We start from the raw sequence: 21136 nt of genomic DNA, 5'->3' as shown, positions 1-21136 counted from the left end.
TGGAAGTGTTACAGAATTGTTAGAGCAAGAGTTTTTCTATCAGAACAACCTGCAGAATGTAGGTTAATTCATTCAGCAAGTATATTTTGAGCATCTGTTATGTGCTCAGATATTGAAACTATAGTATCGTAGGGAGCAAAAACAACCCTGGCGCTTGTCTTTATGGGTCTTACAGTCCATTGGATAAGATAGGAGATGGTAATCAATTATATGTAAATGAATAATTAGGTTTAATACTGAACAGGAGAGGTGCATGGAGCTATGCTTTGCGAATGTGTAATAAGGGAAGCTAACCCGGTCTGGGCAGGCTAGCAGGGTAGTACTGGGATGGAGTTGCGGTAAGTTTGCAGTGCTTATCAAAAGCCTTAACAAAGTCCACACTCTTTGAAACAGCATTTTCACATTGAGACATTTTCCCTAAAGGAATACTTTGAGGTATGCTAAGCATTTTGGCTATAAGGACAGGGCATTGTTTTTATTATAGAATTGTTGCAAACAGCTTAAATATTCAACAGTAGGCCATTAAATTTATCATGTCATCAAAAACTATGTTGACTATGCAAATCTTTTAAAAATAATGCAAAAACATTTTTATTGTAATAAAAGATGTTTCATGAAAAAAGTAGTTTCAAAATAGTGAGTATTTAAAATTTCTTTGCCTTTATCCCAACTTTGTGTTTTCTAGTTACTCAATTTATCCTATTCTGTTTCAAATATATCAATAATAATAATAATAGCAACAGTCACAGCTACTCATACTAGTTGTCATTTAGCACGTGCTGGCCTCGTGCGAAATATTTTATGTCCATTATTTCAATTGATCTCATGTTAACCAGTGAAATAGATATTATTGCACTTATCTATTTTTGTGTGCTAAAACTTTTAAATATGTCAACGCAGATATGTATTCTCTATGCAACAAAGAAAGGATTGTTTCGGCACTCATGCTGTTTACTGTGAATTTCCTATTGCCGTTTTATCTAAGAGAAATCCCTCATTCTTTTGCTACAGCGTTCTGCGAAGAGGGCTGCAGATATGGCGGGACATGCGTGGCTCCTAACAAATGTGTCTGTCCTTCTGGATTCACAGGAAACCACTGTGAGAAAGGTAACCTGGCCTGTTTTTTGGGGGGGTGCGGGGAGTTTCAGAGAGAATGGAAGCTCTTTCTCTAGGAGTACAGTACTGTGGGCCGACTTGATATGTTATGTTTCAGTGGTGGATGTGGCTCTCCCAAAGTGGGGACCTTTTGATTACTGCATAGTAATCATCCTCCCTCTGAAAATAGAGCTTCTTTTGCCCTTCCTTCAACGGTGTCTGATTTAGCAAGGTCAAGTCTTTTCTCTGCTATAGTTCACAGTATGCATTTTTAGTGCTAATTAGAGATAAAGCCTGATGAACTGACCTGCCCCGCTTATCGTCTATTGGGTAGCATCACACACAACTATTGGAGTTATAGCGATCTGCCGTGTCAACGGAATCTAAATTAGAACCACATGCTCCTTGCGTAAAAATACGTTAAATAACTCTAGCAGCAGGTTTATTGGTGTGCTTGGGATTTTATTCTAATATTGGTTTATTAGGGACATTATCATTCATGGACCTGAAAATGTAAGCCAAGTAGTATTGGTAGTGTTCCAATATGTGCACCTTTCTATTCCCAAAAAATGTCACATTTACACTTGGGGCTATTTGGTGAAATTCAGCTCTTTATTAATTGGAGAAATCCTCCTACCTGTGTGCAAATGAAATTTGACATTCCGTGCCAATGTATATATCAGTGCAAGGGGTTTATGTCATGTAAAACTGAATCTTTCACTGTATTTGCCCATCAGTTTTATTGGGCTAAAATCACTGTTATTGTGTTTTTCTCAGTGAGTAATATTATGCTTGACATTTCTTATAGTATAGCATAGAAAAATGGAAATATGATGCTGTAGTCATTATCCATATTATTAGATGTGGGGGAGGGTGTCTTCATCTAATTCCAAATATGAAAGCAAAGTTCTTGTTTCCTTTCCTTCGTGTTTAAATGTTTCTGAATTCGGATAATAAATTTTTTAAATGAGCCTATTTATTATACCCTATCTTGTCTAACATATTACATTATACTGTGTGTATATTTATAAGGCAGCCTGATCCTTTCAAAGACATATCAAAATTTAACTACATAAATTATTCAGCAAGGAAATCAACAAATAATATGTGCATCATTTCCATATTTTGTGATATGATCAACAAATCAAATCACATTTAGTAAATAATATTTACTTGGTTTGTCCTAAAAAAAGACATATAAAGAACTGAGTTCTGCCTCTGAGCAGCACGAGAGAATTACCACATGGAACTGAAGATCTCTTGCCAAAAGCAAAGAAACTTAATGACAACTTACCACACATGCCCCTATTGCAGTACGTTTGATTCTAATTAGATTTTATAAAATGAAAAAACATATCTAAAGGTTTCTCACCGGTTCTTCTAGAACTGCTGTGTTTCCCTAAATGAGTATACAAGAATTAATGGGACAGAGTGGTGGTGACGCTGATGGTGATGCTGACAGATACCTACTAACGATATACCATTTGTCATGTGCTAATTATGCGTCAGGCCTTTTAAATCAATGTTTTCATATTAAGAACAAACAAAAGAGAGATTACTCCCATTTTGTAGATGGCAAACTAAAGCTTGGTTAAGTAATTTCCGCAGTGCTACAGAGCCAGTATTAGAGCTGAGGATAAAGCTCAGCCCTCATTATAAACCCTGGCATGTGTTTCTCAGGGATAATATGTAGACTTCCTGTTAAATCTGTTAAAATCCAGATTCCAGGGCCACTACCCCAGACCCAGTGAATCAGAATATCTGGGGGCAGGTCCATGAATCTGCACTTTGACCAAGCATCGCGGGTTGCTTGTTATAAATCAGTTAGTATTATACTGTTATTGTAATATTTAACCAGAGCATCTACTGTAAAGTTCTCATTCTTTTTACATTGTAAAGAATTGGGAGAGAACATTGATCTTAGGAGAGAGGCTGAGTCAGTGACAACCCAGGAAAAATTAATTGTGGTTTCTGATGGCTTGTTGATTTGACCTCTGTCATTTTCTCTGCTCAATAGATGGTTGGCTGAATCAATGCTTACATTGTGCTCCATAAGGTGAAGTAGGAAAAATAGAGATAAAGGAGAAAATCAAGACCAGAGGCCCAAGTAAAACAGAGATGGGCAGGACAAGAGTTCCTATGGAAATGTTAAGGCCGAGATTGAGAATTGCGTATTCTTGAATTCTTGCCTTGTTATTGTAGTGTAAAACAATAGAATAAGGTTTCTCTGCAGGTGATGTTATCCCCCATCTGTAGCAAAGCCATTCCATTTCATATTGGCCAATACTCTAATTCTATGAGATATTTCATGGCTAGCATAAAGTACATATTTTCCAATCACTTGTGTACAAGAGATCGAGAGGAATTATAGGACAAACACTGAAAACCTCTGCCATATCTTGTCTGAATTATTTTATTGTGATTATTAGCAATGAACATTAAGTAAATCTATTTGCTGTTGAATAGTGATGCTAGATGTCTTGAGATTAGGGTGCAAAGGAAAAATGCAAGTACATTGTAAATGTCTTAGATTACACTAAATCTTTTATTTGGGTTGTTTTAATTTCAAGACTAACTAAATGGTGTCATTTGAGTTGCATAGAATCCACTTATATTTAGTCTGAAAAATCTTTCTCTTGCCCCCCCCCCCCAGTTATTCATTGCTTGTGATATTCAACCTTTCAGAATTCAAGTATGCTTAGTCAAATCACTGAAATCATTTGCTAAGGAAAATGCCCATGTGGAATATAATGAAGTTAAAAATCCTACCTGTGTTTGGTATGTAACGCAAAGATGAACGGCTCTGCATTTATTTGATATTAACGAGAGTTTTGTAAACTTAAACTTTTCATAACCCCCTTGAAGGTAAGCCAACGTTTTCTCTCCCTTGGTTTCTCAACAACACATTGTGTTGGTTCTTCTCTTGTCTTTTGACCCTTCTCTGTGCCCTTAGCTTCGATCTGATTTCACATTTAACATGGAGATGTGTAAAGAGCGAGATGAGTGAGGAATCAGTAAGTAGAGTAGTTTTGCTACTCTTAGGACAAGAAAGTGCTGCTGGTGAAAGCTCTCTTCTTACCCTCCCTGAGAGAGCAGAAAGGATAGAATGCCATGCTGACATAATGTAGCCGTGATGTGGCCAACCACAGAACAAAAGGAAACAGCACAGAGTGCTAGAGACTTTTCAAATGTTATCACAGAACTACACTAACTCCAGGAAAATGTTACTACCATAAAACAGAAGAACATCATCCTCTAAGAAGTAAATGAACTAAGTTTTCTACTTGGCATTAAACAAATTTGAAAGCAACAAGTAGAGATTGAGTATAAGGTGTAAAGCTTGTCTGGTTAAGGGTTTCTTGACCTTGACACTATTGACATTTTGGACCATATAATTCTTTGTTGCGGAGGACTGTCCTGTGCATGGTAGGATGTTGAGTCCATCCACTAATCACCATTAGCACGCCTACTCCAAGTTGTGACAATCAAAAATGTTTCCTGACATTGGCAAATATCCCCTGGGAGGCGGAGTCATCCCTGTTGACAACTCTTGGTCTAGATGTAGTGTTTTAAGAAGTCTTTAAAATAGTATCTCAGTGTTATCTGAGATAACGTAAAAATTCTAAGCATATTTTTAGGAGACAAGCATTTTTAAAGCATCTGTTGAGCACTTTTAGAAGTACTTTGGACTTACCATAATTAGAAAATCCTTGACCATTCAAGGCCCAGAGTCTGGCTGGTATCCGTCATGTGATATGTAGGGCACACCTTCTTATAGTCTTGGGAACCAGATTAGTGTGGAAGCTGGGCCTGCTCTATGCCCACTCTCTCCCATTGATGGAGTAGGCATGTGGATGCCCTAAACCCACCTAAGGAACACGTGACTGACGGTAACCTTTGCGTTCTCCTGAAGGAAGAGAGAATCTTTATCAGTTTTTTAAAATAAAGTTTTCCATGTATGTAATAAAAAGATCATTTCTCTTATAGTATAAAACTTAGACACACACATGATTATCTGTGGTAGCACAGTAAATTTTACTGCATTTTCCTCTTTGTACATTGTATGAATTGTAAATCATATAAATGCAATTGTATAGATATCAGGTATCCATAATAAGTGTCTTGTGAATCAGACAGAGTTGGACAAGACTAGTCAAGCTATAGGCTAGACCACAGTATAATGTAAAAGAATTGGAAAAAAATGTACTCATGTTATAAAAAGAGCAGACCTTGACTTTTCCCCACAGTTGCTTCAGAAAGGGGCTTATTTGTTGTAAATATTATTCAGTAAACTCAAATAACACTTGAACCTCTCACAGTCTCCAAGCCTTTTCAAAGCATATTAAGTGCCTAAATAAGAGTATTCAGGGAAATCAATAAATAACAAAAAATGTTTAACAGCTTTAGCCATTCACAATATAACTTGCAGCAGTTATTATTTTCCTATTTGCTTATCTGAATTTTCTAATTTTTCTACAATAAATATAAATTATGTTTGTAAAAGGAAAAGATTTTTTAAAAGCTTAAAAAATGGAGGACATAAAAGTCATGAAAAGGACTTCATTTTTCTCAGTTACTAGGGATCTTTTAACCTTTCCTAAAGGCAAATGACTTTTTGCAGGATAATGTATTCTATTCTTTTCCCTATGCTTCAGGGACTTGCAGATATATAGACAGGGGGTAATGGTTTGCCCTGAGTGTATTGTCCATCCGCCAGGTAAAAAGAATGGTCAGGAACAAAGACTTCTGTATTCTTCTAAATTTTAAATGTTGCCTGATTTTGAGAGAGCTTTGTTTGTGATTGCTCTGCCTGCTCCTGTTTTGGGGAAAATTTTTAAGAATCTTTAAGAAGGTGGATATTAGCTGCATTCTCTTAACAGAGAAGAGAACAGTTCTGTTTCGTCTGAGGTGTCCCAAGACTCTGGGGAGGGCATCTGGGAAGAGGATGGGTAAATGTAGCTCTTGGGATTCATAGCAGTCAGGAGATTATTTAACTTTTCTCACCATGAGCTTTCGCAGGTTGTCTGGCACCTGGTACATACTTACCATGGCAGCTTCTATTATTAATGCTGCTTCTCGTATGAATGTTGTTGTGCAGCTAAAAGGTGCTCAGGAAAGAGTATGCAGGGCTTTGGTGGCATCATTGAAAAGGGAAATACCAGGACTTGAGCTTTCTCTGAGTTGCCCATCCAGTTAAACCCACCAAAAATGGATGGATGCAGGTGCTCTTTAAAAATTTTCTTAAAGTCAGATGATTCTGAGTTTGGTTGAAGAACTATCCCCTGCACAGGATATTTTCAGAAACAGAGAATGGCAAGGAGAGGCATCGCACTGGAGGATGGGAAGAGCCCGAACCAGCGACACTGAGAGCGCCCACCCCTAGAGCAGCGGAGAAGTCTTGCCCTTGTTCAGCACCCCTTCCTCTCCGTAGTTCCAGGCACTCAACTTTCTTCTTTCAGCTGTGATGGAGAAATTGGGCTCGCGATCCAGTGTTCTTCCCCATGGCTCCAAAATGGAGTCGCTGCTTAACTCAGAGCTACTTGGAGCCATTTCACAACCTTGTCCTTGTTCCTGCCAGGATCACCATTTTGCCAGGTTTCAGACATATGGAAAAATACTTGAAGCCATTTTTCACTCTTGTTTCCTTGACAGAGAGAAAGTTTTCAAGTCATTTCAGTATGAATGTGGGGAGCGATGCCTTTTGTTCACCAACAGAGATTTGGTGTATAAATTACAGATGCAGCGTGAGATAACGAGTACTGTACCGAAGGACAGAGGCCTGAGTTCTGGTACCAGATCTGCCACCGTGAATAGTTTAGCTTCTGTGAAGTGAAACTTGCCTTAGCCTCCTGTGTACCTATTTTGAGTCCCAAACTTGGGCATCTGTTATTTCTCGAGAGGCAGCGAGTTTCACCCTATTGAACATGTATGAGGATGTGTGTAAGTGTTAACCAGCTAGTCAGTAGTGGAGCTGAGATTCTAACCCTTGTGTGGCTGGATCCAGATTTCACACACTTTCCAATCATCTGTTTCCTCTGGGTCACATTACCTGTGTCCAGGGGCAATTAAACCTAACAGATTATATGGGAGCCAAAGAAATGATGTTCTCCTGTGAGTAATGATCCATAATCTCCTACTTGATTATGTGCATTGTTTTATACATTCCTTTCAACATCTTTGTTGTCCCTAAGGCAGGAAGAGAATGAACGAATTAGGGGCTCAGAGTACAGTCTCAGAAGCCATAGCAGCTCATTTCAAGTTGAGGTCCTGCTGTTTACCAGGATCCGTGACATTGGGTCAGATACAGGTAACCTTTATGAGCTTCCATATGCCCCTAGAAAAGGAATGTCAATATTACTTGTCTCGTAATACTATTGTGAGATTATGTGAGATCGTCTATTTAAATCACTCTGTAGAGTGCCTGGCACACAGTAGGTGTCTAGAAATGATATCTATTATTAATTCTATCCTCAGTTTACTGGGTGATAAAATTGAGACTCAAAAATAATAGGCTACTTTCCCAAGGATGCTCAGCAGGAAAATGAAGTCTCTCTCTTCCTTCAATCAGCTCTTCCAGCCTCTCGCTATACCCTTCAAAGGTAAAGTGCTTTTATTCATGTTATCTTTGCCAATTCATGTTCTCTCCGTTCCTGTAAACATTTTGTATGATTTCTTGTCAATACAGATTAATTTATACGCAGAGTTTTGCTCTGTGGAAAGAGTGAGTTAATTCAGCTCCTGTAATAGTGACATGTGTAACTTAGGTAGGGTCCTTGGGAAGAATTTGGTTTTTTGCTATTGATTATTCCTCATTTCTCAGAGTTGAAATTGAGGATTTAACACCAAGTTCTTGCTGTGCTATCGATAGCACAGGCGGCTTTGTACACAGGCAGATCTGAGACCTCATTGAAAAGCCTGCCCCACTTGTCTTTCTACTAATATTTGCTTAGGCCCTTGTTGATTCCCAAATTTGCTAAAGAAACACAAAGACTCTACTTCTCAATTGGCCATCAGGAAACCTGGATTCTACCCCCAGATTCCACTATTTACCAACTATGTGATGTGGGGCAACCTCGGCATTTTTAGGTAAAGTGGGAGTGAACATCCAAGAAAAACCTTAAAGTTTTCCATACTCGTTTATCAAGCATTCCTAGGAATTTACACCGAGTGAATAATCAGAGCTGACACATAATGTTGTTTGAAGATACACTTGAAATCTTAAAAGGATGGTATTTTAAATAAGAAGACATTGGAAGCAACCTAGATTTAGAAAAATAGAGAATTAGTGAAATAAATGATGGGTGACCATTCTATGGAACCTTTAAAACCCATGAACAGACTATTTAATGACATGGGAGACAGTGTTTGGTGAGGAACATGAACTCTGGAAGCAGACTGTCCAGTTTTGAGGCCCAGCTCTGTGATCTTGGAAAGTTCCTTAAATCTTTTGTGCCTGAGTTTCCTGATCTATAAAATACGAACAAAAACAGTACTGCCCCGTTGGAGAATAATTTTAAAATTTCCTGGTACCTGGTGAGCATTCTATAAGCACTGGATATTATTTAGTAAAAATGGCATGTTCAGTATAATTCCAATTTTTATGCACAGACACACATATACTATACACTGAAAAGACTACCTGGAGGATATTGATCTCACTATGGCTTATCGCATCTTCGCGTGATTTGGGACATTTCAGGACAAAAGAAAAAGTCTTATTTAAGCAATTCATTCAATCCTATATATATTTTTTCTCCTCGAAGCCTCAGTACGTAGTTGTACATCCTAGTTGTAGGTCCTTCTGGTTCTTCTGTGTGGGATGCTGCCACAGCATGGCTTAGTGAGCAGTGTGTAGGTCTGCGCCCAGGATCCGAACCAGCGAACCCCGGGCTGCTGAAGCGGAGTGCAGTGAACTCAGCCACTGCACCACTGGGCTGGCCCCTCAATCCTGTACTAAAGCTGAATAAAATCTTCTCACCTTCTCCCTCATCAGCCCACCCCAATCTGAGGAGTCTGCAGTGAGAAAGAGGTCTGGACAGTTTCTATTTTTTTTTCTTTCTATGTCGTGTTTTGAAATTGACAGATGCCATGAGGCTTGTTCAGCGTGAGAGAGTTTTACGGGAAAGAGAACAAGGTCTCATGTAACCGGTACCGTAGTCTTCTAGCATCAGGCCCTCTGGACGGGAGGTGTGCACTTGCTGGTTCTTCCTTTGTCGGGTGCTTTGGTGAAAGTCTGCGACCACTGGGGACTTCCAAACGAAGCTCCCTGCACATGGACGATCCTTTCATCCTTCCGTAGTTCTGACGCCATGCTCCTTTGCTGCTGGAGCTCCATGCTGCTGCTGCTGCTTGTGAAAAGGCCACTTCTCTGTCGTGGCTTGTTTGTCCTGCCAGAGTTCTGTATGATTAGGCTGATGCTCTTTTGTAGGATCCCCAGAAAGCAGACATTTTTCCCTTCAACAGTCTCAGTGCGGTCCTCTCATAATGTGGTCATTTTTTTCTGCTCTGTTGTGTGGCCAAGGCAATCACAGACCCAGCCATTTATCTTTAGAATTTTGAGGCGTCAGTCAAATACCAGTTGCTATGTCTCTCACCGACCAGGGGACATTTCTAGGAGTCCATGAAGTCTCTCTTCTTTGAATGAGTTTGGAGAAGAAATTCTTTCCTTTCTTTCCCCCCAAAAAGGTGAGCTGGAATTGATAGCCAGCCAAACAGCTTTTTCTAACAAAGTTCTCACTTTTGGCTTTAATAACATTCCTTGCTGAATTTCTTGGCCTTTGCTTACAGAGCTGGAAGGTGGTTAATGGTTAATGTTGGCACAATTGATTTTTGCAAGTGTTGTAAAGGTTGTCTAGCAGCCAGCTTTGGAACATGGGGATCCTTAACATCTATTACATTATTATCTATCAAAACTCTGACATGAGAAAAATTCAGTCTTAATATCCCATTACATTTGAGTTCGATATATATTTGATAAATGAATAAATGAATGAGTACAGACAAGGACCTTGTATCTCACATGGTCCCATCTTTCATTTTATAGATCACAAGTTGTAATGACGCCAATTCAGATCTCATTTAAAAGACCCCTAAGTTAAAGTATAACATAGTGAGGATGGAGGAGAGAAATGCCATGAACAAGAATGCCATTAATAAGAATGGTATAGAAATTTTGTATGTTTCTAGTAGCTTTGTCAGCTTGCCTTTCCAGAAAGCGAAGCAAAAGGAGCCAAATTTTTTAATAGATTGACATTCCCCATCAAATAACTGAAAGCTATTAAGGATTACCTTGTCTAGTTAGTAATGCGGAAAATAATTCCTGACTGTTTAGATGACGAGCAGCTCTCGCTCTCCACCGGGCAGGCTAAATGCTATTGAACTGTGAAAGTCAGGAGTTTGGTTCATATGCTCGTTGTTAAGCCTGTGCCCTGGGAAATACAAAACACCGCTGGAACTTGAAGCACGATGGCTAAACAGAAAGGAAATTCAGGTCTCTGTGAAAATATGACCAGCTGGAAGCCGGAAATTGCAAACTTTCCCTAATAACCAGTATCTAAGAATTCTTTGTATCCAAAAATAAGTACTGCACTGTAGATCATGTGGAAAAAGGCTAGTTGAAGCCAATAGCCTGACTGAGAAGGATGATAACTCTTGCAATTTGCATCACTCTCTCCTGATAGGATCCACTGATTAGAAAAGGTAGTTGTTTGAAAATGTTCACTTGGGTCCAAAATATTATGAGTCAAATAGCAAGATCTACGCATTCGTTTTGGTAGTGGTTGGAAGGATAAGCAGTTTCTGGCTTGGTGGGCTAATGTGGTTTTAAAGTGTTCTCTAGTTGAACAGAGACCTTGAAGTTATCTATCGGTGGCAGGAATTTTAGCTAAGGAGATTGAGTCCACGAGGGGAGATTCTGGAAGATTATTCTATTAAGAGATGTCTTTCTAAGAAAACCTTTCAGTACTTCCCCAGTGCTTACAAGATGAAGTCCGAATTCCATGGCATGCGGGGTAAAGCCCTCCATGACTGGTCTCTGCCTACCTCTCCCGCTTTATCTCCTTCTCCTTCTCCTCTACGTGCATCTTCAATTCCAGCCCTTTCTAAACTACTTCTGGTCACTGAAATGCCCCTTATTCTTCAAGTCTCTGAGCATTTGTTTGTAATATTCTCTCTGCCTGTGGCACACATACAGACTTACATGTTGATCACAAATATATGATATTAATTTAAAGTAATAGAAACTATTGATTATTGAGGGTCTCTAATAACCTAGAACCCTCCTGATCTCACTCTCAAATTGCTCCTTCAATGGTCTTCCTCATTCCAGTTGATGGCAAAATTTATCCTTTCACTTTCTCTGGATCGAAATCTTGAAATTATCCTTGACTTCTTTCTTTTGTGCTGCACATCCAAATCCTTGCTCCATCTTCAACATATATCTAGAATCCAAGCTTCATATGATCCCCACCACTACCATGACGTCATCATCTCTAATGTAGATTATGGTAAAAACCTCCTAAATCATCTTCCTTCCACTGTCGTGCAACTGAAGTCTCTCTAACATAGCAGTCAAGGGGACATTGTTAAAAAAGTAAGTTAGATGCAGTCTGTCCTCTGCTCCATATCCTCCGTGGCTCCCCATTTTCACTCAGTCCAAGTCAAAGTCATTACCACAGCCTCCAAGACTCTACGTGCTCTGGGCCCCCTCCCTGTCACTTCTCTGCCCTCACCATTCAACGTGCTCTCCTCACGCGTATTCCTCCCTTTCCTGTCATAAGGTGTCCTTGACTTTCCTAGAACATGCCAGTCATTTTTCCCTTACAGTTTGTTTGCTTGGGATGTTCTTCCCACAGATAATTTTCTGGTCAGCTCCCTCATGTCACTTAGGTTTCTGTGCAAGCGTTACCTCCTCAGAGAGACTCTGACCCCTAACTACCCCTAACTAAAATAACACATCTCCTCATTTGTGTCACTGTTGTGTTGTCTTCAGAGCCATTTTCACTCTGACATGGTCATGATTTTGTCTATGGTCTGGCTGCCCAGCCAGAATATGAACTCCATGAGGAAAGGGTGTTGTGTCTTATTGCCACTGTGTCTCCCGGGCTCAGGGCGGTTCCTGGCACACAGCAGTTGCCCCAAACACTTGTTGAATAAATAGATAATGTAGTAAGACTCTCTTTTACTTTCTGTGTCAGTCTCCAAAGCCACAATCCTGTCATCGTGATATATCTTGGCAAGAATGAGAAAATGATTGTTGTCAATCACGCACCTTTCATCGCTGGTATTTTTGGATCACATGTAGTCAGAGTTATCCTGGATTCTTCCTTCTCCCTCACTTTCCCATCCAATCGCCTGCTGCAGTCTATTTGATCTCCATCCTACTCCCTGGTCTAAACCACGGTCATTTGTATTTCGCCTGGAATGATATCAGAAAGCAGGTATCCAGACCCCCAGTCCTGTTCCTCCCTCATAAAAAGTGTTCTTCCTGCATTGCAGCCAGTACAATCCCTATAAAATACAAATACAATCAGATTCTCTCCGGGCTGGAGAACTTAAGTGGTTTCCAGTGCCCTTAGCATAAACGCCACCCTCCTTTCAGCAGCATCAATGACTCTCTGAGCCCCCTCCCCATTCCAAGTTAGAATCAGTGTTCTTCCTCATTGGACTCTCGGATTCTCTCAAAGCAACTCTAGTCTTCCTCCTTCAGGCCTCTGCTCCTGGTATTTGCTCTGCCTGGAGCTCTTTGCTTCTCTTTCTCCCCCTCCTTCTTCCCCCCCCAGCTCTGACCCTTGCTCTTCCCTTGCTCTCTCACATAGCTCTTAAAGTAAACTCCTCTTCAGAAAGATTTTTCAAACTCTCTTGTCAAGGTTAAGCCCCCTCTAAACGCAGCGTGGCACCGCACAGCACCAGAGCAACCTGATTTTCTCTTTCATAAAGTGTGTCACATGGAGTTGCCTGTTGACTGTTTTCTCTCCCCTTTCTTACTACCACCATCCCTGTAGCATCACCACCAGACATGTTTAACTTCTCTTCTTTGCACCAAAAACCCCTACAAAGTATTAACTTGATATAGCAATTATCCCACAGTGTCTCCAAACCAAGATGGGACGTTTCCTGACCATTTTTCTTCCATCTCTTTCCTGCTGGTCCTTTGTTCCCACTCTGAGGTGTTCATGACAAGAAATATAAGTGAGATGGTATGAGATTTGTGTAACACATTTCTGAATGACAGAAGCATTAACATCCACAAGGAAAAACGTTGATATACATAAACCAGATGGCTCATTTCAGCAGATTAAGCAAGTCCTCTCTTCCTCCCATAGACAAGACCTGGCCTGTCAGAGCACCTCCGTGACCTAGGTGAGCCTGCCCAAACATGGTGCTTCCCGGTTCTTAAATTGCCAAGGAGTCCCTTTTTGATAGGACCACTTGATTGGAACTGTTAAAAAACCGTGAACTGCTCTTTAAGCACTTTCTGATTTACTGTCAGCAAATTATTACAGCACTCTTTTTTAGTAAAGTGATGTCAAACATCCAATGGCAAGCTTTAATTTTTCCAGATGCTTGGTCTCCAGATTTGTGGAAATACCATAATCACTTGTGCGTTCCCCATAAACTCCGTGCGTTAGCGTTTTGGAGGTGGTTCCATTTCTTTTTCTACTTCTTTTTCCCAGTGTCACTTGCAGCAGGAATACTTCCCCAGTCTCTGAAGATTTTAGTCAGAATAGTGAAGGCTCTATTTAAATAACATAGCTCTTATTTAATACTTAGGCCAGACCTTAATTTGGGCTAGACCTTGTGCTAAATGGTTGACAGGTATTATGTTATTTAAACCTTGTAACCCACAAACTAGGGATTGATCAGCATCCTCCAACCCATATTGCTTGTCTCATCTCATCATATAATTCTGTACTGCTCCTGCTAGCCATTTTTCAAGCACATAAGTGTATAAGCATATAACCGTATAAGCATATAACCGTACTTCAGGGTCTTGGCACCTGGTGTTCTCTCTTTCTGGAATGTTCTTTCTCCGTGTATCTTCATGACATCTCTTTCAGGACTCTACTCAAATTTCACTTCTCGGTGAAGCTTTTCTTATCACTCTATTAGAATCATAACCTTACATCTTGCCTCAAACAATAGTGCCTTTATTCCCTGGTTTATTTTTTTCTCCTTGCACTTATCACCAGTTAAGGCACTGAATAGATAATTACCTATCTTGTTTGTTGTCTCTTCCCCCACGGGAATGTTGACCACCATGATAACAGAGATTTTTGTCAGTGTTTGCTGCTATAGCCCCATCTCTCAGATTAGTCCCTGGTACTTAGCATGTGTTCAAGAAATATTTTTTGAATTAATGAACGATTATCCTCATTTATTGAGTAAATTAAGAAAAGTAAAGTAATATGCCCAAGATAATAAGTCTAGGAAGTGTCAGAGCTGTTATTTGAGCAGTTCTTTATGCCTCAAAGCTCAGGTGTCTTAAACACTGTCCTTTGCTGCCCTTCTCAAAATGGCAAGGCTGATTGAAAAGTTCGGACAATTATCAGAGCTCATTTCATGTGTGTTGTTTTTCTCAGTTGAACTCTGACTTCTGAGTGTGTCACTCTGATTCCTGTGTATATCATCTATACCGCGTTCATGTTCTGAGAAACTGACCTTCCTTGTAATGCTTTAGTTAATACTGTCTTCCTTAAAAGGGGACTGGCATAATAGTAGTATCTCATTAGCACAGACCTTTACAGTCCCCAGTGCATGTTTCCAGGCACTGTATCATCTCTCTTCTAATCTAACAACTATGTGAGGGATATATTATCATCATCCTAGGTTTACAGATGAGGAAACTGAGGCTAAGAGATTAAAGGAATTACCCAAATTTGTAAAGCTAATAAAAGGGACAGCTGGGGCTTGAATTCTTCTCTGGTGGTTTAAAATTCCATGCTTTAAAAAAATTTTTTCATTATTATGCCATGCCACCCCCAACCTTCCTCCTCCAGGGGTGTTGATTTATCTTGGTCCCAGCTCATTAATATGGAGGTTCAATTTTGAAAGTGCTAGATGGATGCCACTGGAATACTCTTTTGCCCATAGGGCATTTTACACCTGGACAGTGGGGCACAGTATAACCTTTTGAGCTGGACAACCTCAGCCACTCACCAGGTGGTAGTGACCAAGTTATATAACTTCTCAATCTGCAGGTATCTCTCAGTCTTGCTCTAAGAACTAGAGAAAGCCTAATTACTAAATAGCAGGTGATAATGAATTAGTATATTGTGAAGAATCGCAGTGCACAGATTGTCATCTATAGCTTCTGTATTGGAGAGCAATGCTATCAATTGTAGCTGATATTTATATAACTCTTTATAGGCACAGTGTCTTTCGAAGGTATTTTCTTTTTGGAACGCCTCAAGAAAGCCTTGTGAGGTAACCTTCATTTCCCTCTTACAGACAAAGAAACATATTCAGATAGGCTAAAATGACTTGCACAGGTTCATAGAGTTAGTAAGAGTTGGGCTGGCATTCTGATAGGAGATTGTCCCTTTCGCCACTCCAAGATCTGAACTTGAAGTGGAAGAAAAGCAACATGAGCCTCTCAATGATAGCGCCCTCCAACAGGGGTTAATAGTTCCATACCATCCTGAAAAAACCCTGCACATATTAGGGCATGACATAACACATCCTCAGAGAAGTGAAACTTTAAAAATCAGAAGGAAATGAGATGTCTGAACAGATGTTTGCAGGTATGTATTCTACCAACAACTTGGAAGTTTCTGGAGAGTTCTGAGGTCTGTTTCATATATTCCTACAGATCCTTCCCTGATTTAATGCTCTTTTTTTTTTTTCTCTCAAGCAAAACTTATTTTAATGTCAAGTGAATGCATTTTCGTGAAGTGAACCATCTCGGTAATATTTTAGTAGCTATTAACAGCCAACTGCTGGGCATCTGGGCAGGAAACCTGTTCCTATTCCTCAGGCTGTTAACATACCTCTAGCTGCTACTTTGAAGTGGTGCTCCATGGTGGCCACTGCTGTAAGTACTTAAAGGGATTATAGGCTAGAAGTTATTATCCTCATTTCACAGGTGAGGAAACTGAGGCTCAGCAGCTGTTAGGTTCAAGGTTGGGATTTGCTTCTACAGCGCAAGAGGCAGTTTCTGTTGTTCTAATAAGTTCCTGGCTATCTGCATTGTTGATGGTATTCCTGAAAAATAATTTCTTCTATTATTTGTTTAAATCACTCTCCCTTTCTCTTTTCCACTTCTGGCCTATTTAACAGAGTTATTGTCTAGTAAAACATTTGATTGGTAAGTACCACATTCTGTCCCTTCTTGTTTAAGGGTGATTTCAAGCCTTCAAATAATCCTATGAGTGCAGGAAAAGCAGGAGGTCTGGAAAACTCACAAAAATTTAAGGAACTTTTATTGAAATATAATAAGTATATAGAGAAGCACATAAAATATAAGTATGCGACTCAATGAATGCTTATAATCGAAAAACATCTTTGAAACCAGAACCAAGATTCAAAACTAGAACGTTGTCTGCATCCCAGAAGCCCCCTCTCCTGTTCTCTTCCAAAACCCCCCAAGAGGAACCACTGTCCTGACTTCTAACAGATCAGTGTGGCCTGTTTGTGAACATTATACACATAGAATCAAACGATATAGCCTTTTTTGTGTCTGCCTTCTTTTGTCTGACATTAGATTTATGAGATTTATCCATGCTGTTGCTTGCAGTTGTATTTTCAAGTTCTCATTGTGGAATAGTATTCCATTTTGTGAATGTGCCAAAATGTATTTATCCAGTTTGTTGTTGGACATTTGAGTTCTTTCCAGTTTTGGTTAACTTGTTACAATAAATATTCTTGTGCACGTCTTTAGGGGACCATATAGCAGTATTTCCATGTATCCGTATATCTGGGAATGGGATTGCTGGGTAGACCCAGGTTCGGTTTTCACAGAGACTGCCAGTTTCCCAAAGTGGTCGTGCCTATTTCTATTCCCAGTAGCAATAAATGAGAATTCCAATTGCACTAAAGCTTTATCAATACTTGTTTACTGTCTGTCTTTCACTTTAGCCATACTGCTGTTGTGGTATTATTTTATAGTTTTGATTTGTGGTTCTCTGATGAAAAATGTAGTTCAACATACACTATATGCTTACTGTGCATTTAATTTGACTGTTTTATGAAGCACCCAGTCAAGTCTTTTGCCCTTTTATCTGTTTCACTGTCTGTTCTTTAGTAATGCACATAGTTTAAAAAGTCAAATAGTTATACTTGGCTAGTTATGAAAAAACAGCAATTCTTCACTCCTGTTCGACTTCATTCCTCCTCGCTGGAGTCAGGCATTTTCTTCCCCATGTCTCTAACAATAATACATTTATATCATTATTTCTTGAATTCTTAGTTTTAGGCATTATCTGTTGACCACCCCTGAAGGTGAAGATGTCTCTGTTTTCAACTTCTCGCGCACACTGCACGCATGTGTGCGTGCACGCCCACACTTCTCATTTCCCTCTTCTTCGATTTTGGTTAGATCAATATTCATTATTTCTCATATTGTGTCTATGTAAATAATACTTTTACGTGAGGTACAGAGTCAGCTCTCGTCAGTTCCCCTGACCTCCTCCATTCTCTACGGGAAAGTCTCTAGGTCTACAGCACAGCTGTTTTCTTCAGATCTCCTTTAGACATCATCTCTTTGTTGTTGGATCTTCTGTTTCCTGAATGCTGTCTCTTTCTCTTTTGTGGATTGCATCTTCATTTTTATAGAAATAGCATTTAATTAACTTCCTGGGAAAGAGTACATGGAAGATAAATTGTTCAAACCTCGCATGTCCAAAGATGGTTTTGCTCTACCTTTGTACTTAGTTGACAATTTGTATGGATATAGAAGTCTAGGTTAAAAAGCATTTTTCTTTAGACCATTATAGGAATAACTCTATTGTCATATTTTCCAGTGTAAATTTTGAGAAGTACAGTGCCATTCTATCCTTGATCATTTGTGTGATATCTACTCTTCTTTTTCTGGAAAGTTCTGCATTTTTTTAATCCTCATTATAAAATTTAATGGTAACATATCTTTGTGAGAGTCTGTTATTAAACCAACATACTGGGAACTTTGAAGAGCCTCTCAATTTGGAAATTTTCCTGGTTTTGTTTCTGGGATTTAAAAAATTTCTTTGACAATTTACTCCCCTGAATTATCTTTTTTCTGTATTTCTGGAACTCTTATTATTTGGATGTCAGATCTTTACATTGGTCTAATTGTTTGATTACTTCTGCCTTTGATTTTCATCTTGCTCTCCTTTTCATTTCACTTTCTGCTCTTTTTTTAGGAGGTGGAGCTATTTCCTCACCTTTAGTTTTCAAATTTATTGTGATTCATTTCTAATATCCTGTTTTATTTCTATTTTCTGAATGTTCTTTTTATATTGTTTTTAGTTCTTGTAGGTAATATCTTCTTTGATATTTTTGAAGGTAATAGCAAGAATATTTTAAAAGTTTTTGTATTACTTCATACAGTCTGTTTTCTCTTTGTTGATTTTTTCTGATGGTTGTCCTTGTCTTTGCCTATTCTCAAACATCCAGTAGGCTTGGCTCTCTGCTCACTTTTGTGAGTGAGACATTAAAACGTTGGTTGAAAACTCAGTTTACCTATGTGGAATATTGATGTAAATAATTTTAGGTTCATTTTTTTTGAGCTGTTCAGATCTTGCAGAGAAGATTCTTCCAATCTAACAGCAGGAATTAATTAAATTTCTGGAAGAATTAAACTTTGTTGCTAGCATTCTGAGAGCCAGGTGGGGAGGATAAGGCAAAGGGTTTCAAAATTCAGTATGTAGATTTTCACTTAATCCCCTTGTTTTTGGTGTGGTTTCTCTGCTCCCAGTTGTCATCCAGTTTCTGTGGCATCCTCTGCTGAGAATAAAACTCCAGTCTTTGCTGGGGCAGGAGAAAGGCACAAGTCTGGCTGGGGTGAATGAGCAGCTCTGAGAAATCTAACTGCTTCTTTATCTAATTTCCAATTAATTTTCATCTTTTAGCCTCATTATTCCCCACAGTTCCAGAGATGGCTGATGCCACCAATTCCTGTGTTCTGTGGTATAAATCAAGTTGCTTTTCGGCTTTCACTATGTGTCATTTTTCTCATGTCTTCTGAGTAACACTCATCTGTCTCCTTTCTAGCTTCCAAAAGTGTGTTGCCCTTGTCTCTCCTCCAATGTGCTTTGCCTTTCAGGGTTTATGGCATTCCTAATTTGTCTTTAATGTTATTTTATTGGTGTTTGGTGGAGAAAGTAGAAGTGAGCATGAGTATTCAATTCAGCATCTTTTATTGAAAGCTAGCCCCTCAGTTCTAAAATTGTTTCTGACCCATAGATGAAAAGTCACAAGGAACTCTGGTTAACATGAAAATGTGTATACAATAATAATAATATAACTATGAAATTAGTCAGATGATATAAAATACATTTCTTTTTCAGAAGAAAGAAGATCGGGGGAAGGGATACAATTTAATTTATAAGTATCCCATGACAATTACTCTCTATTGAAAAAAAGTTAATAGAAGAGGCTTCCTGAAAAGATAGACATTTCCCTTTTGGAAGCTGAGTGTCTATCTAATTTCAAAGACCAATAGAGCATTATGTAAGGTGTTAAATGTTTGAGTTATTCCTTTAAATTTGCAAGATGTTATGGGAAATTGGGACTATAAATTGCCATTCCACTAAGCATAGTTAAGTCAGATTTAAAAAAAAAAGTCGAGAGCTGTTTCATGTGAAATTTCATTTGAAATATAATTTCAAATGAGTTGGAAGTGAGCCTTTCAGTGGCTTGGGAAATGACCAAGGGAATGTAAATAAGATGAAATGATAAGGGAAATGTAGTACGTAATTGGGGTTGAAGGACCATCAAGATACCAGAGAGATGAGCGCTGGGCCTAAACTTATTTAACATCTTCATTAATGATCTGAAGAAGGAGGGTTCAACAAGTTAATTAAATCTACAGATGGTCCTTAGTGGAAGTTACAAATACCAAGGAGAACTGAGAAATAATATAGAAAGACCCGGGGGTCAAAAGCTTAGATAGCTTTGGGCACAGAAGAGCAAAATTAAATTTGGGAAGGATGATTACAACTGAATAACACTTTGCTCATGGAAAAAATAGGAGTTAAACTGCAAATAATTAATGCTGAACAGAAAATAGCAAAGCTAAAAGAAATTCTGGGGATGATGAGCAAGTTATTTAGACAGGAGCAGAGCTTTGGGACTCTAGAAATGAATTCATTTCAAAAAGAAAATGTACTTTTTAATATATTTTTCGTGTGCCTAATATTCACAAAACATTTCCTTACCAGGAGATGGCTGGCATTACAAACACACGTAAGAATTGCTCTAATCCTCAGATATACTTACATTCTAGTAAGTTAGATGGATTGGAATCTTACAAAGATACTATAATGGATTCATGAGATTAAGATCAAGGAACGATGGGAAAGATGGATGACATGGGAGGAACTATTGAGAGGAGACTGACTATGAAGTAGTTGACTTCAACTTTTAAATAGGGACTGTTAGTGTTAATGTGGTGGGAGGTTGTCAAGATTGGCTGGTAATTTTCTTCTCTGTACCATTCACAGTGGGGAGCCCTCTCAGCTCTGGATGTAGGAAGAGCTTGTCTGATTTCAATGGTGTGGTCAATAGAATAGAATCCAACCAAAGCCTGGGGACACTAGTTAGCCTGGATGAAGTTGTAGTTTAACCGTTAGAATGGAAATCATCTCTCTGCAAAGACACATATGGGCAAGAGGTCAACTACTTATTGAGTACCTCACCTGTGTTGGATTGTTCCAAGCACTTTACATAAGTTAAATCCTGTAGTTTTCAAACTAATTCTATAGGATTAGACATTATTCTCATTCCCAATGTTCAGTCAAGCAAACTGAAGCCTAGAAAATGTAAGAAAATCATCTAAGTGGGCTAACAAGCTCAGAGAAACTGGAATTCAAACTGAGGGCTGCCTGCTTCTAAGATCTGTACTAGG

At 39.0% G+C, this 21136-nt stretch overlaps 1 protein-coding gene across 1 annotated transcript in view; it reads left to right on the top strand.

The window, feature by feature from the left end:
- The window catches only part of NELL1 (neural EGFL like 1), a 750986-nt gene that overhangs the window by 573342 nt on the left and 156508 nt on the right, over positions 1-21136 (top strand). The window contains exon 15 of the mRNA XM_046685488.1: positions 1012-1107. Coding sequence (XP_046541444.1) covers positions 1012-1107 — 96 coding nt within the window. The remainder of the gene's footprint in view (positions 1-1011; positions 1108-21136) is intronic.

Source organism: Equus quagga, chromosome 14, assembly GCF_021613505.1.
Source record: "Equus quagga isolate Etosha38 chromosome 14, UCLA_HA_Equagga_1.0, whole genome shotgun sequence".
NCBI classification, from domain to species: Eukaryota; Metazoa; Chordata; class Mammalia; order Perissodactyla; family Equidae; genus Equus; species Equus quagga.
The sequence above is the reverse complement of the archived record's forward strand: the minus strand, read 5'-3'. Positions and strand labels throughout refer to the sequence as shown.